General features: G+C 38.4%; 1 protein-coding gene across 3 annotated transcripts in view; it reads right to left on the reverse strand.

The window, feature by feature from the left end:
• POLA1 (DNA polymerase alpha 1, catalytic subunit) overlaps positions 1 to 21,532 on the reverse strand; it is a gene marked incomplete at its 5' end in the record, with an annotated part of 297,636 nt that extends 276,104 nt beyond the window's left edge. For 2 of the 3 annotated variants that reach the window (XM_080911046.1, XM_080911045.1), the window contains 10 exons: positions 4,091 to 4,269; positions 4,358 to 4,559; positions 4,799 to 4,895; positions 5,312 to 5,404; positions 6,263 to 6,325; positions 6,801 to 6,916; positions 9,677 to 9,757; positions 12,936 to 13,032; positions 15,712 to 15,836; positions 21,490 to 21,532. In XM_080911046.1, the coding sequence (XP_080767172.1) occupies positions 4,091 to 4,269; positions 4,358 to 4,559; positions 4,799 to 4,895; positions 5,312 to 5,404; positions 6,263 to 6,325; positions 6,801 to 6,916; positions 9,677 to 9,757; positions 12,936 to 13,032; positions 15,712 to 15,836; positions 21,490 to 21,532 (1,096 nt within the window). The remainder of the gene's footprint in view (positions 1 to 4,090; positions 4,270 to 4,357; positions 4,560 to 4,798; positions 4,896 to 5,311; positions 5,405 to 6,262; positions 6,326 to 6,800; positions 6,917 to 9,676; positions 9,758 to 12,935; positions 13,033 to 15,711; positions 15,837 to 21,489) is intronic. The other variant, XM_080911044.1, reaches the window with a different exon arrangement.
• Between the last annotated feature and the right edge of the window lie 5,300 nt (positions 21,533 to 26,832).

Genomic DNA, 26,832 nt, shown 5'->3' on the forward strand with positions numbered 1-26,832 from the left:
AGATTCTTTTCATAATTATGGTTCATTCAGCAATAACTGACTGACTTAGAATCTGGAAGAAAGTGTGCAACAATAACAGGGTCTTAGGCACACTCAGTTTTTATTAGCAGCATTGACTTCACAAAAGCTCAGTGATCATTACCAACTATCACAACGAAACTGCTCAACCCCCTAAGATTAAAGCGTTTTAAAGCTATTTTATTTAACCCACTGGCATTATAAAGAGAAAAAAAAATCCCACTGTACAGGACACAGTTGAGAAGTGCACAGAACAAGAAAGTGGACTGAGAAGCTCAGACCTATGGCAGCAGAGGACTAAGGGTACTTTGTTTCTTAGAACTTCAGTTTTCTAAGTGAATAGTTTAATTTCTGAGGCCTTCTTGTGAACTAGAAATTCCTTCCTACCTCAGCATTTGGATAATGGAACAGTAACAAATTCTTCCCATTGTTTAAAATAGTGGTGAATTAAAGTAGGTAAGGTTGCCTGGGTCCATAGTTTTAGCTACTTGGGAAGTTGAGCAGGAAGATCTCTTGAGCCCAGAAGTTTGAGGTCAGCTTGAGTGACACAGATCTCAAAAATAACTGCAAAATAAGTCCCATGCAATGTAGTTCAGTGGCAGAGCATGTGCATGAGTCCAGTCTCCAGCATGACCAAAAAGTTTGCAGTATCTGCCAAATCTGTGGTTAACATAGGTCTACAACCAGGTCAAATGGATGGCTAGTCACCCTTCTTACACACTCGCTTTACCAACATATAGTTATGCACTCTAGTTTTATTGGATTCTGTCTCCAGAAAACCACTTTGAAAAACACAACTTGTATCTACCACAGATCCAAAGACATCTAAAGGCAGACAATTCTACTTCAGGTATTTTATACTAATCAGACAGATCATACTAACTCTGACCCTTTAACTGACTCTAACCCTTTAACAAAGATTATTGGATTATACTGGGCCCACGGGAAATTCTTATCTCTTAATTTAATCAAACATACAGTCTGTTTTGCAGATGCCAGTATGCAAATATTTCAATATCTCCATACTAGGAGGTGGGTACAGATGTCAGAGGACAACTTGCAGGAGTCAACTCTCCTTTTACCATGTAGTTCAGTCATGTCACCAGGTTTAGCAGCCTTTACCTGCTAAGCCACTTCACCAGCTCCTGTACACAGACAACCTTGAAGACAGGGTCCTTATGCTACCTATAACACCTCAGTTCCACAAAGCTAAATTCCCACCAGATCATAAGAGAGAATACAGGAAGCATAAACCACAGGATAACAAAATGTCCTTCTTATATCCATGGCTAAGTCATTTGAGCCAAAGTCCAGGATTCATGCCTGAATCCTGGCATGTCAAAAGTTCTTTTTCTTCCTATTAATGAGTAGAGGGACTAAAGATGAAAAACACATTTCCACTACTTCATTTTGGGATACTTTTTCAATTCTTAAAACGTTAACTTGAAGAACTAGAATAAGACAGGTTCAACCTGGTAGCTGAGACATAGACACGGGAACAGACATCTGTTCAGTACAAAAAGGACCTTCTCAGACAGGTATCTCTGCTCAAAATAATATACCTCTAAAATCACAATGGTGTTCTGAGCTACTCTTGGGTGATTTTTCCTCTACAAGAAGGAACAGCAACATCGTCACTAGAAGTTCAGGACTACAAATTCTTAAAGAATGTTTTCTTTATTCTGTTGTTGGACAGCCATTTTAACCAACCTATTCCTAGCACTCACAGAATTAGCTCATTAGAGTGAGCAGAGAGAACTCTAGCAATAGTGGTGCATACCTTTAATCCCAGCATGTAATGGTTGGTATATGCTCAGCCTAGGGAGTGGAACTATTAAGAGATGTGGCCTTGTTGGAGTGGGTGTGTCTCAGTGGGGATGGGCTTAAATACCCTCACCCTAGCTGCCTGGGGGCAAGCATTCTGCTAGCAGCCTTCAGATGAAGATGTAGAACTCTCAGTTCCAACTGCACCATGCCTGCCTGGATGTTCCCACCTTGGTGATAACTGACTGAACCTGTAACCTGTAAGCCAGCCCCAATTAAATGCTGTCCTTATAAGACTTGCTTTGGTCATGGTGTCTGTTTACAGCAGTAAAACCATAACTAAGCACTTGGGAGGCAGATCTCTATGAGAGTTAGGCCAGCCTGGTCTGACAGCCCGGGCTATGCAAGGAAACTCTTATCTTGAAAAACAAAACAAAACAAAACAAACAAAAGACCAAGAAGTCAGTTTTGACTCCTATCTCCAATTCACAGTCACCTACCCCCATACAATCTACAAGTCAAAATATAAACTATTTAATTTTTTATTTCTACCCAGTAACCAGGGTCCAATTACCCAGCACTTAATCTTATGATGTCTGATCATCAGGGCTTCCACATTTCCCTGATACCCAACTCCGGCTTCTATGAGTGTACAGACACACAGACAGATACATACATACACACACACACACACACACACACACACACACACACACACACACACATCTCTTCTCCACACATGCCAGAGCATTCCTGTTAAAATGTAAAGTCAACTATGAGACTATAACACACTACAATTAAACCTTCTGACATTTTCCCAGTATTCTTTGAATAAGAGTTAAGACTGAAATTCCTTGCGATAGCTTTCACAGTCCTTCAGCATATAGCTGTGCTGCTTAGACGGAACCCAAAGTGAGAAAATGCCCCACCACATTGGCCTATGATACACTTCATTAGTAATTGATGTGTAGGGGCTCAGCTCACTGGGGATAGTGGCACTCTGACCCGGTGATCCTGGGTGCTACAAGAAAGCAGACTGAGAAAGCCACAAGTAGCAAAAAGCCAGTTAGCAGCAGTGCTTCGTGGCCTCTGTTCTCAGTTCCTGCCTCTAGTCCTTGAGTTCCCACTCTGACTTCACTACAAATTATAAAAGGGAATAAACCTTTCCTCTCCACGTTGCTTTTGGTCATGGTGCTCTATCACAGTAATAGAAACTGCAAGTAAGATGCTAGTTTTTGCCCTTTACAATCAACTTCATTATTATGTATCACTTTTGTCATTTCCAATAGTCTTATAATCACACAAGCCTCCTTATCCTCTTCCCTCTTAGATCTTTGCACTTATGGGTAACTTAAGCTAAAGTGTCTTTACCTTAGCTTTACCTGTGCCTCATCTTTCAATCCAGGGTTCAATTCTTTTTTTAAATTCTTATTTATTCATCTCTCAAACAATACATCCCAACTACAACTTCCCCTCTCTCCAGTTCTCTTAGTTCCCCTCTACTTCCTCTCTCCCCCAAATCCACTCTTCCTGTTTCACTTCAGAAAAGAGCAGGGCACCCAGGATTATCAACAGAACATAGCACAAACATCAGTAAGACCAAGCACAAACCCTCACATCAAGGCTGGATGAGGTAACCCAGTAAGGTAAGGGGCCCAAGGGCAGGCAAAAGAATCAAAGATACCCCCACTCCCACTGTCAAGACTCCCCCAAAACACCAATCCAACAACTATAGCATATATGCAGACAGCCTAGGCCAGAGCAACGCAGGCTCCATGATTGCCACTTCAGTCTCTGTAAGTCCCCATGAGTCCTGCTTAGTTGGCCCTAAGAGCCACGTTCTCCCAAGAGTGTTCAGTTCTTAAGAGTCAATTGGTCATCTTCCAACTACCAATTCTCACCTCACTGAGAATGTTAAACTTGTGTCTAAGAAATTTGTCTAGCTTGCTCATCCTACCTCAGTGTCTAACACACAATGGACGTTCTCTGTAGAATAAAAAGACAAATTAGGCCAGGCATGCTAGAAGATGCCTTTAATCCCAGTACTGGGAAGACAGAGACAGGCAGATCTTATGAATTCAAGAAGCCTGGTCTATGTATCAAATTCCAGGACAGCCAAAGCCACATAATACAGAGGCTCTGTCTCAAAAAAAAAAAAAAAAAAAAAAAAAAAAAAAAAAAACAATTTTAAAAGAGACAAATTAATGTTTAATTCTATTAGAAACAAATAAATCAGTATCACTAAAGTATTTAAGGGAATAGTCACTACACTCTAATAAAAGTCTAAGATTACCTTAGGTATGATTACCTGGTTGATTGTATGGATCTTCATAAGCATCTAGCCAATAAAACTGAAACACTTGTTCATCATCTGCCCCTTTTACCAATGGGAGATGATTGGAATCCACTTGAACTTCCTGAGGTAAGAAACTGCTTTCATCCTCCTGATCAATGTCCCAACAAGAGACATCTGGGAGAAAACTTTCTCTGTAGAAAACACATTTTCAAGAACTTTATACAGTCCAACAGAATAATTAGAGTACTATGTTTCAGAACAATCATAAAATGCACTTACAAGTTAGATGTGGTTTCCCTCTCAGGATCCGCTTCATGTTCCACCCTTTCTACTGGCTCATTCTCTTGGTTCCAAGTCTTGGCAGTCACAGGCTCTTCATCTACCTCCTTTGTGTCCATGGGCTCATCAAAGTCACCATCTTCAAACTCCATTACCCCCGACTCCTGCTCATCTTCTGGACACTCTGGCGGAGGCAGCTCTCCTGTGGACATCACCAAATATTCCCATCGCATGTCATAAAGCTAACTCAACACTGAAGTAACAGCCCTTTCCTACATTCTATTTGTATTTCTCTTTAATCTTCACACCGGTTGCTTTGAACTTTTACTACTATAAATTCAACCTTTCATGCTGAGATGTGCCCCCTTCAATATCACCCTGTATTACCTAGCCTCTATGTGCGGCAGTTATTGCTCAACAACTTGCATTATTGCCTAATACGAGACTTACCAGCAAATTCAGCACGTTTAAGAGGAATGGGAGTTAACAGAGGCTCGTTCCTGAGGACGAGGGAAGCAGGTTTTCCTGAAGGAATTGCCTGTAAATGTTTTTAAGTGTTTAGTCAGTTAGAACTGCATACTAAAAATACTTAACTGTCCTACCCTGACCAAAGATAATGACAGTTCCCACTTATAAAAAGATTTTATGTATTATTAATGTAATGGCGTCAATTATTTTACTGTTACCTGAATTTACACAAAAAAATACTTGTTTCCAGGAGGAAAATTATTGCATTTAACACAGTTGTAATACCTATAATAAACATGTACTAGTTACTACAAATTTTACTATAAAAAAGCAGGCACATGCTATTTTTGAAATACATGAAGCTATATACTGAATGGCAGTTCTAATTTAAAAGAAACAAAACAAATTCAAAAGCATCTCCTTTATATAAGCAAATAAACTTAAAGTAGAACAAATAAAAGAGGAGGGTATTTCTACTGACTTTACCTTAGGGGTATGCACTGAAAAAGGATTGAGCAAAGCTCCAGTAGATCTTTTTTTCTTTGGTATCAATACAGGTGGTGGAGCTATGTGAGATGTCTAAAAGGGGAAGACACATTCACTGTCATGCCTGGTTTACCGCATACTAGAAAAAAGTACATTTCTTCTCTCATGCCCAATAAGTAAAGCAGTTTTCCTTCCCTGCCCCCCGAAACAGGATCCATGCTCATGCACTGCAGTTACTATAGCAACAATACTACAAAAATCACTAGAAAACCAGAATAGATATTTAATCCATTCCTAATCCTTTCTTTCAAGAATTTAGCATACTTTCTTCACTTACCCTTCCAGGTATTACATTTAACACCCAACAAAATAGAACTACATAGTGTTGGTATTAGTCAATTAATCTGTAGTCACTTAGAAAGAAGTATATCTCTAAAGAAAAGCTTAGTCTTTATGATATATGGCCAAATCTTAAATTCAGTGTAACTGAGCCTGCTTGAGTTCTATCAAAGGCAGCTCACTTACTCTTCCTTCACTCCCACTCACAATTCAGAATGGGGTTCTCATGCCCAAGTGTGCAGATTGACAGGCTTCAATCCCTTTACAGAACATACACTATAGCAACTGAATACAAGCAATGAATATTCACAAACTGACTCGTGGGTGTATTCTTACTACTTCCAATAGACACCCACACAGCCCATCTACTTAGTCTTAGAGCAGTAACAGTGGGAAATTCCTCACCTAAAATAGTGAGAAGAAACCTCAGTGAGAAGAAATTAATGCAAGGGCTTTTGTTTTCTTTGTATGGGTTGGGGGAGCTGTATGTGCGCATGTGTGGTGACATCCCAGTACTTTTCGTTCTAGTGATAGTCTGCTTTGTACAATTAGTGAACTGTTTCTTTAAACTAAGTTCCCTGTGTATTTTATTACTCCAGGAAATTCACTCACCTCAGTGTTCAGATCCTGTAGAATGTCACCTAGCAGATCATCCTTGGACAAGTCTACTGCTTTCTGAATATTATTTTAAAAAAAAAAAAAAGCTCAAATACGCACATTTTAGACTGAAATTTCATGCAGATCATGCAGTCATCTCTGAAAGGAGGAACTTAACCCTATCAGTATTCACTACGACTAGTGACCTTAACCCCATCAGTAATTCACCTACTATTCATTCAGACTTTAACAATCACTTGTATATATTCAACTTTTAAATTTATACTCTCAGCCTCTATTATCTTTACTGTTAATTTCTTGCTTGTCACTAGAATTCAACTCACTGTCATTTCACCTTTTTCAATTTTCTTTTGTCTTCTTAAATTCAAACCACTGAGATACTTATATTCATATAAAACCTAAATTCATCTTACTAAATGCAATTCATAGGATGATACTCAAACATGTATTCAACACATACCATTTGTACAACAAAAGATTAAAGTTATTTCAGAGTAAAAAAACACTTTATATACAGAAACATAAAACTCACATCTGTAGTTTTTTTCCCAGCACTAGCAATGAACATTGCCTTGATGTTGTTTGGTTTTGTCACTGAAGGTTTCTTTACATCCTTCCTGTCCTTTCCGTGTGCTTTGCTATCCTTTCCTATTGGAAAAGAAAGTATTTAGGAGCATGCACTGGGTGGAAAACTAAAGCCTACTCATAGTCATTCATCTTGTATATATGAAAACTTAAGAAGAAAATATACATTAAGAATTCAAAATACAAAACTGGGAAATTCTGTACAAGGTGCACAGCAAAGAATCTTTTAAATGGGATAAATTGAAAAAACTGTCAGGGCTACATTATAAGAAGCAATGAAATATAATGAATTAAGTATCATGGAAAGTTAGGTGTGACTAGTTGTTAATATGAATGCAAAGCTTTTGAATAGTGAGAGGATAGTTGTTTTCTTGCTTCCTACAAAAATAAGACTATAAAACTAGTCTGCAACCATTAATGAGTGGACACACGCTCTATGCTGTATCAAAACTGAACGGCACAAACACACTTGCTCATTCCAAGAGAACCTTTGTCTTCTGTCTTCCATTGACTAAATCACCTATGAACTCTCCTAATACTGTCATTTTAATATCACTTTCTGATTCATTCCAATATAATGTTAATCTTAAGAGAAACTAGAATTACTAATTAGAACAGTACATTAGCAATAAACAAACTAGATGACATAGAAATGTCTAAAGAAAGGTGTGATTCTCCTATGACAAGCCCATATAAACAGTTGAGTCTGTCTTACTCTTTCCAAGTACCTTGCTTTCTACTAATCCCTGTTCTTAATACTAAAAATTTTCTTTTTAATAAACTCTGCTTCATAAAAAGAAAAGTATAAAAACAACCCAGTTATGAAATTTTCTGTATAATAAAGGTGACTACTCAAATGACTTGATTTGTCAATAAGCAGTGTCCATTAACCATTTGTAGAGCAGTAAACAGTATTAACACCAACATGACAAATTTAAAAATAAAATTACACCAAGTATTTTTAGGAATTGCTCAAAATTTTAAATATTGTATTTTATAGTTTATTTATTTACTTATTTGATTTTTGGTTTCTTTGCTTTTGGGTTTCTGTGTGTAACTTTTGCTGACCTGGAATTCATTCTATAGACCAGGCTGGCCTCTGCCTGTCCAGTACTTGGATTAAAGGCATAAACCACCACATCCAGGCAAAATTTTCCTATTAATATCTACCCCTCAAATCCCTGCCCCAATTTTCCCTCAACTCCTCCAATATAACTCTCTTCCAATTTCCTGTTCTTTTCTACTATAACCACTGAGTCCAATTAGTGCTACCTATATGTGCACTAACTGGACTCAGTATGAGATCATCCACTGGAGCACAGATAACCTACCAGTAGCCACTCCCCCAAAGAAAGATGATGTTCCCTCCCTCAGCACTCATCAACTGCCAATAGCTCCTCAGTTAAGGATAGAATAGTTTTGAAAGGCTTTGCTGCTGGTGGTAGTTTTGTTTTGGTTTTATTGAAAATAGATCCTTCTATCATAATAAACCCCAACCAGTTTCCTCCCTCTACTCTTCCCAACTACTCCTACCTCCCTTCTCCCCCAGATCTATTGCCCCTCCTTTCCTCTTCAGAAAAGAGCAGCCATAAAAGAGATGACAACCAAACAAGACAAAACAAGATGCAATAAGACAAGGCAAAGGCCATTATGTAGAGGCTGACCAAGGCAACCCAACAGAAGGAAAAGAGTCCCAAGAGCAATCAGAGATACACCAGCTCCAACTGTTAGAAGGCCCATAAGAACACTAAGCTAAGAGCCATAACATATGTACACAACCTGTGGAGACCCATGCAGACCCTGTGCTTCCTTCCCACTTCAGTCTCTGTGAGCCATGTGGTCCTGCTTAGGTGATTCAGTGGGCATGTTTTCCTGGTCCTCCATTTCTGATGATGATTCCTATAATCTTTCCCTCTCTTCTCTGGGGTTGGGACCCAAAGGAGACCTTAATACTTTGTAACCTACATAACAATGTAATTCAAAAATCCACTTGTAGAAAAAAAGACTAATAAATTCAACTACATGAGAAGTAACATTTTAAAAAACAGAAAGTTTCTTCAATATGCATCATGAATAAAGGATAAATGAACTTAAAGCCAAAATTCAAGAGAAAGTGATCAATAAACACAAGTTAAATTTTACTTAAAAATCCTCAACTTCATATGTAAAACTGTCCCTTTTAGGTCAGCAACCTACATGATGCCACAAAATTTACTATTTATAACCACAAGTCACAAGTTCACAACAACAGCATCGTGTTTTAAGGAAGTTTACATTTTAGTATTAGGATGCCTTCATTGCTACCCTGATATGTTGGACAAGCTAAACTTTGTCTACTATACAATTATTAAAGCACTAGTATTCTAGGTATATCAACTTGGTAGGAATTAAAAGACCTTAATAATTGTTTCATCCCTCCAAATCTGCAATTGTAAAAATAACCTTCATTGCTACCCTGATATGTTGGACAAGCTAAACTTTGTCTACTATACAATTATTAAAGCACTAGTATTCTAGGTATATCAACTTGGTAGGAATTAAAAGACCTTAATAATTGTTTCATCCCTCCAAATCTGCAATTGTAAAAATAACTAAAGAACTGAAATTTTAACATAAGAAAAATATCAAAGTCTTCAGATAATGGGGACATACAACATTCATTTCCTGCTAAAATTTTTGCCTCTTTTAGGTAATGTTCTAGCCAACTTTTTCTCTATTAGAACATATTTTCAAAGACAGACTGTTATCAGAATACCAAGTCTTCAAATTTTAGACAATTCTTTAAATCTCAAAATGACATTTTTCAAAACAAAATGTAGGTACCTTTCCCATAGGTGTCAAGTGCATCATCCTCAAGGTCATCATCAAAAATCTCTCTGCCATCTTCCACATAGCCTATACCATCTGAAAGAATAAAATTTAATATTGAAATCAAGTTTGTAAACGTAGTTAAAAGCTGGGCATCCCTGTAATCTAAGTACTAAAGAAACTAAGGCAGAAGGATTACAAGTTTGAGTCCTGCTAGAGTGACAAAATGAGGTGGAGGCTAGCCTGGGCTACAGAATGAAAAGCTACCTGAAAGTAACAAAAATCAAAGGTGAACAATAAGGCAGAATATACTGACTGTCACCCAAACTGACAGGATCCAGAAGTACCTAGAAGATAAGACTCGGCATGCCTATGGCCAATCCTGCTAATCCAAAGCTACAGGATCTCCGTCACACAGGGCAACAATAGGATAACATGGAGGTTAACTAATAAGGACCCAATATTGTAGCCTCTGGTTTCTGTGAAGCCAGAGATCTTGAACCAGAATTGACACATTGCAATGAACATATTTGCAAGTGAAGATGTGTGGACAAAGGGATATACTGTGGGGCACACTGTGATATACTACAGCTTCCCCAATGAAATGTTTTTGTGGTGCTGTTATTGCTGTTGATGGTGTGTTTTTAGGGGGGAAAGTTGCAAAGGGTGGATATTATGAGACAGGAAGATGAGCAAGACTGAGGTACATGATGTAAAACTTGAAAAGAATAAAAAAGTTTAAAAAAAAAACTTTGCCACAGAAGACTGCTTTATAGTTGTTTGCTTAAAAAAAAAAGTCCTGAAAGGCACTCTAATTTCCAAGGGAAATCTAACCACACAGTTGACCCCAATTATGTAAGTAAGATTCAATTGACATAGTCTTCATCTCCTTTCTCAAGTCAGCATTCTCACGCCAAGTAATCAGAACCTATAAGCAGAACTTTATATAAGAGTTATTTCTGTGGCTCAAATGACATCTCACATTTACAACATGCTCTACTCTTTGCTGAGGGCCATGTCGGAGGAATGACAAATGGCTCTAGAACGCTCATGGGAACAAACGAACCACACGTTAAAAGAGCCACATGAGTGAGCCTCAGTGTGGCACAGCCCCAGGACTGTGTCCTGAGAGCATTGTGGAGTTTTCTGCTTGCTGCCTTCAGATCCCTCTTAATTTAAGAATTGTATGAAAACTCTAAGGGGGCTTTCAGCCCCTCACTGGGCAGTATCTCTGTCACTCACAATACTAATGTTTGGTCTCTTTCAGGTACTGTTGATAGAGCAGATTAATGATTCACTAATCACCCTAGGAAAGAATTTACAGATGTAGGTTGTCAGCAATGACCAACCGCTATTAGAAAGAATTTGGAAAAATAAAATTGTTAATGAAGTTAGGTTGAGATGTTTTATTATTGGCTCTGATGTAGAAAAGCTTAAGGAAAAATTTGAAGTTCAGAAAGGCAGACTCTTATTCAGTAGACAGGACCTTTCTGGTCAGGGAACAAGAATAATGGCAGCACTGGCTGACATGATTCTCACTGAGGCTGGACTGCTAAGGATTGATTTTTACCCTCAGATTCCTGATATAATTTAATAAGAACTGATTATAAGTAGATATACATTCTAAGGATTTAAGGTAGATATGTCTGATTTTTATATAAAAATTTAGACTTGTGATTCTTTTAAGATTCTTACAAGATTACTTTAAAGATAAATAATGAAATAATTACTCCTTTGTAACCACAAATTGCTGCCTACCAGGAAGAAAAACTGGCTGAGAAAACTATCTTGCTTGATTACACTTTGTTAATCTATAACAAGTTGTTTGGTTATGAACGTACATGGATTTGGGGGAATGTTTTCTTTACCTGTATTATGTAATGTTAGTTCTTGTAAAGGTATTAGGAAGCAAACTGTTATTTCATAACCATTTACTAGAAGAAAACTATAATGTTGTCACATTGTAATTGTACACTGCTTGAAAGATTTTGCTAGGATGTATAAGCTACGGAAGAAAGAATAAAGTGTGGTGGCTGGTATATATGCACTTTGTATGAATGAGGATTGGAGCATCCATCAACTCTATGTAAAGTTTGTGTATGTGGTGGGTTGGAGCACTGTTCCTTCCAGCTGGCAGCCTTTGGCAGCAGCCCCTGTAGGTATCTGGATCCACCCTTGTCAGCTGCTTGAAACACTGACCCCTCAATGGCTGCCTGCCTCAGTTTACCCTCTGGTACAAAGCAGCTCTTCAGAGCAACTCCGGAAGATAGTCTCTATCTCCATATCATAGGCAGAAAACTTTTGGCTTTATGAAATTTAATGATATTAACTGACTTACCCAAGGCTAGTTGCAAAGTAGAAAAGATGGAACCTAAAGTTTATCCCTTAATTCCACTGGCTATGGGATTGTTCCTCTTTTAGAGAGGCACTGTTGATTAAACCTAGTACCCAAGCATTCCCTCTCAATTCCTACATGGTCATGTCCTAAGAGATTTATTCTTGTGTATGTGTTTATATTTCTTAAAGCAGTGGTTCTCAACCTTCCTAATGCTGCAACACTATATAATACAACTTCTCATGTTGTGGTGACCCCTGAACCACAAAATTATATCACTGCTACATCATAACTATAAATTTGCTACTGTTATGAACCATAATATAAATATCTGATATGTAGAATATCTGATGAAACCCCAAAGGGGCCGTGCCCCACAGGTTGAGAACTGTCGTTCTAAAGAATTATCAAATCAACTTCCTATTTTTATGCTTCAACTTCAAATAACTAAGGAAAATCTGAACATAAATATGTCCCTGGCAATGCTATGACAGTGTATACTGATTGTCGACCAAACTGACAGTATCCAGAAGCGCCTGTAGATAAGCTGTTGGGCATGCCAATGGGAGGTTATCTATTAAGGTTAACTAAGGTGGGGAGACCCATCTTAAGTGTGGGCAGCACCATCCCATGGACAGGGGCCTTGGACTGAGTAAGTAGAAAGAAGCAAACTGAGCACGAAAGCATTCCTTTCTACTTCCTGACTGCAAATACAATGTCACTTCTGCCACCATGTCTACCCAAGAATGATGGACTATATATAGCCTCCAACTGTGATCCAAATAACCCTTTACTTCCTTAAGTTGTTTTCATCAAATATTTTATCACAGCAATGAGAAAGGAAACTAATGAAAATGCCTCACATCTCCTCAGCCATAGCAACTGCCCTACATGACAAGAAGTAACACAATGCCTAGCAGGCAATTTCCTCCCACATACCGTCATCCACGATCCAGTCATCATCCTGACGTGCCTGAACCAGTTTCGAATACTGCTCTTCATCAACTTCTTCATAAACACTTGTGAGGTCCTCAACCTGCCATTGCAAAGTTTATGGAAAGGCTTCAAATGGAGTACAAGTGTTAAACAATTCTGAGAAAAAAAATTATCAAATTGAAACTGGGATGGCAGCCTGATGGAATAGCTGCAACCAAATCATGAGTTCTGACATTCAACACCACTGCAGCGTTTTCCTTAAATAGACATCAATTAACTTAGTATTCCTTTTAGGTGGGTGTTAACGTAAGATATTAAATGGCTCCATTAGCATAATACACTTGTCATACCATCAATTACTCATCTATTCCATAAAAAACAAACTGAATTATAGCCAATTCTTCATTAGCTGCTTTGGAAATTGTTCACATAATTTCCAGACTGGTTTTTCCTATAGTTAACAAGTGCATAAGGCATATCACACCCATTCACCACTAACTGATGAATAATGTCCTGCAAAGACATTGATTTTAGTAATGGTTCAATTAACTAAATAAAATTCAAAAGAAATACTTTACTCATTCCCTCCAAAAATAAACAAAACAAAATTCACTCTATATTCTGTAGGCAAAGAAGCAGTTTTAAAGTCATCTATTTGTCTTACCACTAATCCTCACTCATCTTCAGTCTTAAAAGTGCATGGGGACCTAAGTGGCAAGTCCAGTGAAAGCAGTAAATTCTCAAATCACACCAGCTGCCTGACTGCCAGAGGAACTGAGCAACCTGACCCACAAATATGAATGTATCGGACCACCTCCACACAGTAAAAGTAATAGGTGGAACACATGCACACCACTGTTGTAGCTCCATGGTGACAGGCCACTGACCTACCAGATTGAGAGTATGGCAGACTGGTTATCAATAGTTTATAGATACCACATTTAAAATTGGTACCCCTCCTTAGGAGTCTGCCTTTTTAAAGGAGAAACAACCAACTACACCAGAAAAGCTAAGATCTTAGGGGAAAAAAATAAACTTCAACACAAAGACTTGAGAGCCTAGCAGTAAACAGCTAACTGGATTTCCACTATATAGAATAGGAGTTAAAGAAATGGGTCAGTGCTTAATATCAGAGTTCAGTTCCCAGTACCCACATCAGATGGCTGAGAACCACCTACAACTCTAGCTCCAAGGAATCCAACACCCTCTTTGTGGCATCAGCATTTGTGTAAAAACACAGAGGCACACAAACATACACATAATATTTTTTTAAGAACATGAGGAAAGTTTTTACTCTATCTTCTGCATGTGTGTGTGTTCCTGAAGATAAAACTCTGGGCTTTGACTTTTTGGGCAAGCAATCTACCAGTGAGCCATATCCCCAGTACAGCAGACTAACTTTAAAAAAAAAAAAAGCATGCTGCTACTACTCAAAATTAACTCTTTTAGAAATGTAATTAATAATACCATGCGTAAAGGGTCTCAGCTACATAACATAAACATTTGCATGCCCCCGAGAACTACTTTATAGGAATGCCTACATAAAAAAATGCACTATTCTATATGGTGACACATGCTTTTAATTCCAGTACTTGGGAAGCAGAGGCAAGTGAGTTTGAAGCCAGCCTGGCATACATGAATTCCAAGACAGCCAGGACTACACAGAAAAACCCTGTCTTGAAAAGAAAAAATTTAAATGCTTTACTCCTGCTTGACTGTAGTTTTTCTAGCAACTTTTTATGTTCCTGAAGCTTCGCTTAACTTGAAAATCCTTCCTATTTGCCTAATTCCCACAATATACTACAAGCCAGAGTTAAGCATGAATATTCCCAAGCAAGATCACCTAGGTTCAAATAAGGACTCTGCCACTATGCTCTCAGTAACCTTCTGGTACCTAACTACCTCACCTGCAAAGTGTTGTTAATCATACTTACTATCTATCTTATATGATCACTGAGAAGATTAAATGAAAAGCATATTGGTAAAAGCACTTAGACTGGTATGTGAACTCAGAAAGTATATTAGCTGCTATTATCTAATAGTATTTGTTTATCTCTTTCTAGCATTGACAGTTAAGATACACAATGTAGAAGGTGAGGTTAGAAAATGCTGTGCATTCTGATTTTGACCTACAGGCCATTAAAAAAAAAAAAAAAAACAGTCAAGAATATCCCATTCAATCTTACCAACTGGAAGAAATAAGGCCCAAATTTCCACTACTACTCCCCTAGCAAATGAACTTAAGAACAATTCTAAGGTGCTTAGCTAGACTACTAAATATCATGAACATAAAAACACTACTCATTTCTCTTAAGCGAAGGGACATGCAGTATGCTAAATAAGGGAAAATACACCCACTACTTTCACTTACAATGGTATGCAAAACTCCTCGCAATGACTTTAAAGGGTCTAGTATTCTCCACAATGTGCAAATCTACCTCATGCCCACATTTGTTCACTATTATAAGAAGCACGAGCCAGGCCCATGAGAGGGACTTCTAGAGAAACTGAGGCATTATGATTGCAAGTTCAAGACAGCCACAAGCCATTTAATGAGCTCCAATCTCAAAACACAAAATGAAAAAAGCTCTAGGAATAAGCAATGGTGGAATGCTTGCCTAGCACGAAGAAGTCCTAGATTCTTTCATCTCCCTACTCCAAATAAAAAAAAAAAAAAAAACTTAAACTATGTTAATATTTCTAATGAGGTGATGAAAGGGACACAGAACTGACTTTGGAATGTGAATTAAATAAAACACAGGATTAAAGCATTACTTACTTCATATTTATACTTCTCACCAGCTTTAGCCTTTTTCAGTCTCTCTAAAGCTTCTTGGCGTCCTTTCTTTGACTTTTTTTCTCGACGAGCTCGAGAAGCTACAAAACTCCCTGAATCTGACACAGCTGAAAAAAAGTGAAATCAGATATTACAAAATTACCAACTATCTTCCCTCAAAAACCAAAAGATTTAGTTTTTAGATTATAATAACCAAATGAGTATTTTTAGGATGCAAAGTAATTCACGAAGCATGGCCAAATACAAAGATCTGGTGACTCTCCAGAAATTTCCTCTAATGTCCAGTTCAAACAGCAGAAGCCAGTTATCTTGGTTCAGGTCTCTGTAGTTGTGATAAAACACTGACCACAGGCCAGGCACAGTGGTGCACTCCTTTAGTCCCAGTGCTAGGGAACCAAAAGCAAGTGGATCACTGTGAATACGAGGCCAGCTTTAGTTTACATAGTGAGTTCCTGGACAGCCAAAGCTACACAATGAGACCCTGTATCAAAAAAAAGGATAATAACAATTAATAAAAATACCACTGGGAAATAAAAAACAACTTGGGAAAGAAATAGTTTTGTTTCATCTTAAGTCAGAGAAGAAATCTTGAGTCAAGAACATAAAAAAGAAACATGATGGAATGAATGTGCTTACTGATTTCCTCTCAACAATCAGCTACTTTTCTTATATCTCCCAGGACCTACCATGGTGGTACCTCCCTACAGTTGACTATGCCTCAAGAAAATGCCTTCATAGACTCGCCCATAGGCCAATCTGATAGGGAAGCATTTTCCCAACTTGAGGCTCCTTCTTCACAGATGATCCTACTTTGTGCTAAAACTAATCAGCACAGCAGTTCTAGTCTTTCTCTTAAAATGAGCAAAATCTCAAAATCATGTAGAAAAACATGAAAGAGGAAGGGGAATCAGACTTAATAGTTCCACCAGGGGGTAAAAAAAAAAAACAGGCCATGAGCAATCCAATGAATCAAAAAAAGGACAGTTCATTTGGTGTTCCAATAATCAAAACAAAAGGATTTAAATAGCATCTATTCTTTTGTGAAGTGTAAGAAGCTATGAGATACATCAAAAAGATACAGTCCCTAAACTCACAGAAATATACAATCTAACATCTGAGATGAGTACCAAGAAGCTCTAAAACAATGTTAAGTAGCATACACCCTAATGAGATACCCAGGAAGCACCTGGAATGTTAGAGAAACATTGACTGGCTAAAGGAATTTCAAAAGAGGGTTCAGAGACTCTTGACACTATAGGACTGTAAAAAAAAAAATCACAATGGTTGAAATGCCCTTTGTCAAAATTACTGAAATACCAGAAAACCTTGATATTCAGTTTTTGGTTCATCTATCCTTTTGATCAACAAAAAATGGCCAATACACACACACACACACACACACACACACACACACACACACACTTACTTCATCCACAGAATTAAGACTTCCTGCCAGCCATGAGTTTAGTCTCATGACTACTGCCACATATGTCTATGAAATTGAGTTTTATCTTATTCAATATTAATTTACTAGAAAGAGTAATCACAAAAAAGGAGAAATTGACAAGAAGCATCCCAAACATACCATGGAAACATTTGTGATATTAAGCTGTTTGACAAAGTGTCTGAATGAATCTGAAAATAAGACCTAAAGAATGTGTTCCCAATGTTGGCAATAAACTGCTGAAAACTGTATCTTAAAAGTAAAATGTAGGGCTGGAGAGATGGCTCAGTGGTTAAGAGCACTGACTACTCTTCCAGAGGTCCTGAGTTCAATTCACAACAATCACATGGTGACTCACAACCATCTGTAATGAGATCTGATGCCCTAAGCTGGTGTGTCTGAAGACAGCGACAGTGTACTCACATACATTAAATAAATAAATCAATTTTTAAAAATGTAAAATGTAATTAGAGATCTTATTTTCTCTCTAGCTTTCTGGAGATGAAATCTCTATAACATCTCAGTCCATTGTTTAACATTCACATTTGACTTTAAAATACATTTTCAGAAAGGTATTAAGAGAAAATTAAAGAATGCAGCTATGTGATGACAGCCACAAAATCTTGAGTGCCATTCAAATGATTTAAAAGATCTTCAGTAGGCCTACATGAAAATGAGCAAATTCTTAAGAAAATGGATGCATCTAGAGAATATCATCCTGAGTGAGATAACCCAGTCACAAAAGAACAGACATAATATGCAGTCACTGATAATTGGATACTAACCCCAGAAAGCTCTGAACACCCCAGAAACAACTCACAGACTGTGTGAAGTTCAAGAAAAGAAAAAAAAGAAAATGAAAACCCATTATGCTTAATCTTTACACACCAAGAAAACTTTGACTAATTCCAGGTTACATCTTGTTTTACATGTACTTTATGCTCATTGTAACTAGTAATATCTTAATGCACACTATCAAACTTTTAAAAAACCAAGCACTGACAAAAATGTATTCATTTACTTTTATGTAAAAATGCTTAAAATCTGTACATTTATCTTTGTTTTTTTAAAGAAAAAAGAAAAAAAGAAAGAAAATGAGCATAGCCATTAAAAATAAATTCAGTGTATTCAAGACCTTGATACCCCCAAAATTCTCTAGATCTTAAAATAGACTTCCTCAACAAGCAACTGTACCACTACACGAAGTTTGAGATACTAATACAAGTAAGACAGTTTTCTTGTCCCCAAGTTTATCACACAAGAGGACCTAAGGGTAGGATCAGAATATAAAAATGGTGCCATAAAAGAAGTAAAAATGCAGTGGAAATGGAGAAAACAATTATTTTTTTTGTCCAGGAAACTGAAAAAGGTTTCCTCACAGGAGATATCTCCAACAGGCCTAGAAAGCAGAGCAGAATTTTAACATGGCAAAACAGGATAAAAAGTGACATTAACAGAGGAAGAGACCTAAGCCACATTACAAAGAAATGCAAATGCAAAGAGTATCCAGAAACTGAGACAAAGCCAGAGTGGAAAGTCATTTTCTTATAAGAATACACAACAAGTAGGAGAATCATCTAGAGTCTAGATTCTAGACACGATAGAGCAGATGCCCAACCCTGCCGATTTTAGAGGGTGACATGAGACCACCAGTCCACCAGTTACGTAGTGAACAGCTATCTTGTTTTATTTCATTTCACTTTTTTCTGAGACAGGTAGGCTGGCCTTAAATTATGATCCTCCAGCCCCAGCCTTCAAAGTGGTAGGACTGTAGGTATGTGCCTCAATGACAGGTTCACCTTGTTAAGCTGCCCGATATATGAAACTGAGAAACTCTCAGTAATGTTTTGACGGTTCACAGAGCCCATTTGACCTGCTATTGTGTGTGTTTCTGCAACTGACTCTTCCATCCCAGATACTTTGTAGCTAGGCTATGAGCATGCAAAATAGTCTCTACCAATGACAAACAGGCTCAGAGTTTAAATTGGAGACTAATGTTCCAAGGGAAGAAACAAATATTAAGTTGCAAAAAATAGCAACTATTACGGAACTGAAAATGAGAGTTCAATATATCTTAAGGCATAATCTGTAACATCTGAGTATTTTGCCATGTTTGGCAATGACCACCTCTCTGGCTCAGTTTTGTGGCACAACAGAAATCACCATTTCTGGCTAAACAACCCCATAGTGGCTTTCCAGTCCTACAGGATCTCTGCAAACTACATGGCACCCTAAAATTTTTCTTTTGTTTAAAGCAACTAGAGTTGGTTCCAGTAGTTGTTTCGGTTCCTAAATGAGCCTCTGTATTCCTTTTTTGATCATTAACTTTCCAATCTCTTTTTATACACCATCTGTAAGAGCTACTTATAGGTCTGAAGACCTATTGCCCTCATGAAACAGAGAAAACATGTCTTCCCCATAAAGAATTAAATAAGAATGGCTATCATATTATGCACTTAGCAATACAGCAAAAATTTGGTGTGATGGCATATGTATGGGGGATGCACGTGCATGCATGTGTATGTGTGGTGTGTGTATGTGTGTATAGGATAATCAAACATATACACATACATATGTTCCACACACCACACCCTTTGGTCTAGCTTCAGAAAGCAAAACTAAAGCAATTTGCTCAGGGAGGATTCAATGTAGCACATGACTGTTTACTTTCTCCACTCCATGAAGACAGAAGCCACATCCATTCTACGCATGCAAATGCCAGAGCCTGGCAGAACGCCTATGCCTAGTACCTGCATAATAAATATTTGCTGAACAAACCAATATACCAGATTTATCATTAAAGCCTCCAATGACTTTCTATATACAATAGCAGCTAATTAAACACCTTGCTACATTTTGCTGCCACTGTCCAGGTGTCCCACCTTCTAACATAAAAAACCTGGAATTTTTTTAAGCAACAGCTCTAATGCTGTGTGAGTTAGCAAAAAAGAAAAAGAAAGAAAGAAAGAAAGAAAGAAAGAAAGAAAGAAAGAAAGAAAGAAAGAAAGAAAGAAAAGGAAAGGAAAGGAAAAAAAAGGAGAGGGGACAATGGAAGAAAACACAAAGGTTCAAATGTTGTTTTCAAATCACCACATGGAATACCTCCACCCTCCCCCAAAGAGGGCAGAGAGAGTAACCTGCAGCAGTCTTCCACATAACAATCCTTTGGTCTGCTCTAAAGGAAAAATTCCAGTCACAAGTCTCCAGAAAATACTTAATCAACATTGTGACTTAAGAGGGGTCTCAAGATTGCACAGTACCCTCCAAAGAGTGATTTCTTGATGTTCACAGATGGAGTACAGTTTTTTAAGGTGAAAAAAGGACTTAGCAAATCACTGATAGGGGCTGCAGACTGTTCATGTACTCACATCCCACATCCCATTTGTAATCGACTCTCCAAAATAATTTGTCTTCAAGAGAGAAAGAGAGAGACTAAGAAAAATTTAAACATGTGATTTAGAACTAGCTGAATGCAAAAGAAACTGATGAGGAAGCAAGATCTCATTAATGCAATGCACACTGAAGGACAGGACATGTGACACTAGGCTAAGAAGTATCTTATTTTAAGCTAGAACTGAAGTTAAGTCATACTTTAGTTGAACACTGTTTCAAATCAGAAATCAGACAAGGCTATCTGCATATTTGAATTCTACTTCTGGAAATCAAAGATTACTACTCACAAAATGCCTGGTATATAGGGCATCCGAAATGCTACTCAAATGACTTTTTTTTTTAAACGAACTTCACCCAAGATGACTACACCTGAACACTGTTTTTATGCAGCACTTGAAGAACTTCCCGTAGAACCTGAGAAAGTCTTAACAAACCTGATGACAGCACTTCCATCAATGACAATGCTAACAATTTTCCTGGGACTTCCTAGAAACGGGGGCAAAGGCATGCTCCACCCTACCTCTCAAACTGACACCTGAGAAGGGAGCAGAGAAACAACAGTTCGAGCCAAGAGAGCAAAACCTGCCAAGACATGCCATGCCATGAAGTTGTAACCCGCACGTGTATGCGACTCATCAAGAAAATGAAAATAGTCAACGACTGTGAAGCCTGTCACAAGAGAAGGAAACCTCTCAAACCAAAATACTTTCAGCAAGTGAGCCCATATGGAAGGCCCGTCCCACACCTCTAGGGTCTCCGCCCAGAAAGAAAGATTAAGGTTAGCGGCCAAACAGACCTAAGGGGTCGTCCAGGAGCGCGCCACCTTCTTAAGAATAAAAAGCAGAGACCCCCCGGCTCCCCTCAATTATGCCGCGACCCCCACATTTCCAACTAGGTGCCCTGAGCACCGGCTCCTCCCTCACCGCTTGTCTCCAGTTTGCAGTCGTCTCCGTGCACAGGCGCCATGGTCCAACAGTCTCCCGATTCCGCGCCAACCAGCCCGAAACTGGCGCGGAGGCCGAGATAGGCGCCAGTACGAAAACCAATCAGCGGCCTGGAAGGCTGCGGACTTCCGCCCGGAAGGCCATTGACGTGCAGCGCTGCGCCGCGCCCCGCCCCCGGCCTTCCCGCGGGAGCTCATTTGGCGCCCTGTGATGACCCCCGAGGCAAAAGCGGGAACCTCTGCGAGGACCAGGGAAAACAGGAGAAGGAAGCGGTCGGGCGCCGAGAAGAAACCTCCTGAAAACACTGCGCAGGCGCATGCATGCTATTTTTAAAAAATCCGTAGGATGCATGGCAAAGGGGTTCTCTGGTCACGAGAGATGATTTTTCTGGGAAAAGAACTGCGGGCGGGTATAAAAGAGAGGGACAGTGTCTCTCAATCTCTGCCCTCCATCTCTGTCCCCGCCCCCCAAAAGGAGACTTCTTTGCCAAATACAATCAGATTCTTGCCCGGTACCTAGTCTCTGAGTATGATCATCCAAAAAAACCGTATTTCACTACCTGAAAGTATGTACACCATCTTAATTAAGCAAATAGCTGAAGAGACAGCGTCCAAATGCAACAATCTGACTTCATGACTTACTGCTGGTGAAATGCACTTGAAACAGTAACAAAATGACGGACTTCTGTGGTTTGGGTTTGTTTTTTATTTTGTTTCTTTTAAGACAAAAAATACAACTCTCACCTCAAAGCGGGTGGGGGAAGTTAATCAGTAAACTTTACTCTTGGGAGTCTGAGACCAGAGGGTAGTAACTTGGAGCCCAAAAGAACTTCTAAGTTTGAGGCCAGTTTGGGTTACTGAGGAATGTTATGCCTCAAAAAAGAATGAGAGTTGGATAGAGAGAAAGAAGAGCAAAGAAAAAAAAAGAGGAAAAGTTTAATACACAAGTATCAAAAAGATAAAATAACTAACAAAACAAAAGATGGAAAGTATTTAATGATATTTGAGATTAGAAATAGTTTAATGTTAAATGGATGTGTACACACTTAATTGTAAAAATATATCAAATATTTAGGCCTATAAAATCCATACCCAAAATGTGTATTTTGCAAAGATGATTGATTTATAAGTACTTTCTGCTTATAATGCTGTAATGGTGGGAGGATTTAAAGTTCAGCTGAAGACAGGCTTGGGATTTGAGTAATAACTTTGGACTAATTTCAGAGACCCAAGTCTCTTCTTGTATATGTTGTTTCTACTTATCTAAGGAATTATTGTGAAATTTAGTTGAGATAATATCTGTACAGTTCTATAAAGATAGCATCATCTGGGCAAATGAGATGGCTCAGTGGATCAGACTCAGCTATATATATATATACATATATATATGTATATATATATGTATATATATATATATATACATGAGCACAAAATAAGCAAATGAAATACATTTCAAAATTAAAGATCCCACCATCTGAGCCCCATGCAATGACACATGAACTTAATCTCCCTGCTCAACTTACCTTTCCATGTCCTAAATAAACTCTATTCTATACTACCCAAAAGTCTGTCTCAAAAATATGCCACCAGCTAAAGAACAGCTAATAAATAATTTTATGAGGGTGTTATTATCAATGTAACCAAAGGGATATAACAGTCAAAATTATGAAATCAAGTATTTCAACTAGCAAAAACATCAATTAACACATTTGATTGTGATAAACTTTATTAGTATGTTGGTACTATACACACCCTGATCTTCCTAATTAACCATGTGAGGGAACCAAGCAAGAAATCTATGTTCTTTCTTCTTAGAAATGGAACATAGATTTTTTCAGTTGGGTGCATTTACAAAAAGGAGAAAGACTATTTCCAGGCTTTGTAAAAACCAAAGCAGGGGACTTATATTTAATAAACTTCTAGACCACAAAATATATGTGGTATCAATAGGCAGTATTTAAAATAATGGGTACTTAATTCATTTTCTTCTCTCCCCCCCTTCTCTTTTTGTCTCTTCCTGTAATACATATTTTTAAGATAGTTCTGTAACCATCTTGGGTCATGGGATGACTGGAAAGAAACCTCATATGCTGAAATTGTGAAAGATACTGGTAAGAAAATGGGTCCATAAATAAATAAATGAAGAAAGAAAGAAAGAAAGAAAGAAAGAAAGAAAGAAAGAAAGAAAGAAAGAAAAGAAAAGAAAATGGGTCCCTAATGTCTGCAAAGCCACCATAACTTGACTAACTACAGAGTCCTACATGAAAGGAAAGTAAACAGCAAACATACTTAAAAGTACTATTTTTGTGTTTCCTATTATATTTAGTTAAACCTGTTTCTATAAAACATACTTTTTTACTTTTACCTTTCTTCCCTAATTGAAAGTTAATAAAAATAAGTACTAAACAAAAGATCCAGCCTCTTAATTTGTATAAAACCTGAAGTGGAAACTTAGGGATTTTTTTTTTTTTTTTGAAATGTCAGTTGTGTCTGATGGTTTTCTTCCTGGAGCAGCTACATGAAGGAGTTTTTTTCCTGAGGCAGACAAAGGTACAAGTATGTCTCACTGAGGCAGATTCCTAAAGAACATTTCACTGAGGCGGACACAGGTTAAGGGCTTTTAGGCTAAAGCAAGTATGTGGAAAGACATGTGATGAAGGAGTCTTCGCTAACAACACACACATATTGGTCCACCCATTGAACAGTTAAGCTCCATTTGTCAGGATTCCATAGAAAGAAAGACACCAAAAAAACTTCTGGTGATGTGCTGTGGCTTCTAACTGCTTCCACAGATTTGGGCTGATTAGCAGAATGATGTCAGCTGAGACAGAATCACATGCTGAGGCAAGACTAGTGGAGGATAGGTGATGTTTGGAGGGAGTATAGACGGGATTCAACCGACTATGACAATTGCTTATAGAGCTCGCTGTGCAACACTTCACTGATCTTTGCTTCATTGAGAGAGGAATAGCGCAGACAGCTCCTGGTGTTCCAGCTGGTCCAAATCCATCCTGCTGACTCATGCCAATTTGGCTGAGGCCTGGCTTTTCCTGCTAGGTCATGCCACTGCTGCTTCTGCTATCCAGACACTACTGACTGAACTGCACTGTTAGCATATTCATGAAGAATTTGCGAGTGGATGGAGCAGATGAGTTTTGCTCAAAAAAAAAAAAAAAAAAAAAAAACAATTTATAAACAGGTCCACTTCTCCCATATCCTTTCTTTTCCACTACCTCTGGAGGTTGGTAGGCTAGACGTGGAATTAAAATATTTAAGAACCATCATTAACGTAGGCACTGAAAAATTAAAGCTACAAAGACCAAAGCTGATATTTTTTTTCCCATTGTACAACTGTCTCTGGTGAATGCCGATCTATTTCATTTAAATGGCGGTAGTTGTTAAGAGCAGACAAATAACATTCAGAGCATCCATTCATTCACCAGATGTTTATCAAGTGCCTACTACCCTTCTGGCATTTCTCGGAACCCTAGAGATAAGATATTGAAAAGGACAACTTTTCTGGAGATTATTTTCTTCTTCTCCAGAAACTTTGATAAACTAGATATTTCTTTAAAAGAGAAGGAAGGGGGATGGAGAGATGGCTCAGTGGTTAAGAGCACTGGCTGCTCTTCCAAGAGTCCTGAGTTCAATTCCCAGCAACCACATGGTGGCTCACAACCATGTGTAATTAAAGCCAATGCCCTCTTATTGTGTGTCTGAAGACAGCCACATTGTATTCAAATATATAAGTATAAATAAATCTTTAGGGCTGGAGAAATAGAGCAGTGGTTAAGAGCACTGAGTGCTCTTTCAAAGGTCCTGAGTTCAAATCCCAGCAACCACATGGTGACTCACAACCATCTGTGAAAGGATCAGATGCCTTCTTCTGGTCTGTCTGAAAACAGTGACAGTGTACACACACAAAATAAATAAATAAATCTTTAAAAAGGAGAGTAGAAAGTTTTTTTTTTCTGTGAGAGAGAAGAAAGAAGTAGGAGTATGAAAGAGAGGAAAATGGAGAGAGAAAGGGAGGGAAGAGAGGAAGTGGGGGACAACTACACCAGCCAATCAGACTATATTCTGACATGCTTGCCAGGTATGCTTCTCAAGGCAAATCACCAAATTATCACTCTAGTTCCAGTGACTTTGTTCACATGAATCTAGCCCTCATGCCTGATTTTCTTTAGGAATATTGTCAAAATCAGCTTTAGGGTCATACAAAGATTCTAAGCTCAACTAGGCCATGTTACATATTTGTGGCTGTGGAAAGAGGATCATCTGCTACCGGGATGTTCTTGATTAATCACAAAGAGTGCAGGTGACAGAAGAAACACAGAACTCCCTTAGCTGACCATGCCAAAATTCAAACCATTTTCCTCCTCTGCATAGAATGTAAGGGCCCTCCCTTGTCTTCCCACCTAGAAAGATACATAGCATTGAACTGTACTCCTGGACAAAGCACAGTCAACACCTAGTAGACCCAAATGGAATCCATGTTGCCTCTAAAACAAGAACGACACTACCAAAATCAAAACCAGACAGGTTAAAACCAATGTATCTGTGATGGTTTCTGTATGCTTGGGCCAGGGAGTGGCACTATTAGGAGGTGTGGCCCTGTTGGAGTAGGTGTGTCACTGTGGTTGTGGGCCTTAATACCCTAGTCCTAGCTGCCTGGAAGTCAGTACTCTGCTAACAGCCTTCAGATGTAGAGCTTTCAGCTCTGCCTGCACCAGTCTGCCTGGATGCTGCCATGCTCCCCACTTGATGATAACCTCTGAACCTGTAAAACAGCCCCAATTAAATGTTCTTATAAGAGTAGCCTTGGTCATGTGTCTGTTTACAGCAGTAAAACCGTGAGACAGAAGTTAGTACTAGGGACCTGGGGTATTACTGTGATAGGTCTGACCATGCTTTTGTTTGGAAGAATGTGAATTTGGGAACTTTGGATTTGGAAAGCAGTGGAATGCTTTAAATGGGACTTAATGGGCTATCCTAGTAGGAATATGGAAGGCATTGTTACTGAAAGTGATTTGAATTTCACAAACCTGGCCCAAGAGGTTTCAGTGGAGATTTTTAATATGTGGCCTAGAAACTGTTTTTGTGGTACTTTGGTGAAGAATGTGGCTTTTTGCCCTTGTCAGAAGAGTCTGCCTAGGGCTAACATGAACAGACTCAGATTAATTGCCTTCAGAAAGGAAGTCTCAGTAGATGAATGGATACAAAAATTGTGGTATATTTACACAATGGAGTACTACTCAGCTATCAGAAACAATGACTTTATGAAATTCTTAAGAAAATGGATGCATCTAGAGAATACCATCCT

The sequence above is a fragment of the Micromys minutus genome (assembly GCF_963924665.1).
Source record: "Micromys minutus genome assembly, chromosome: X".
NCBI lineage: Eukaryota > Metazoa > Chordata > Mammalia > Rodentia > Muridae > Micromys > Micromys minutus.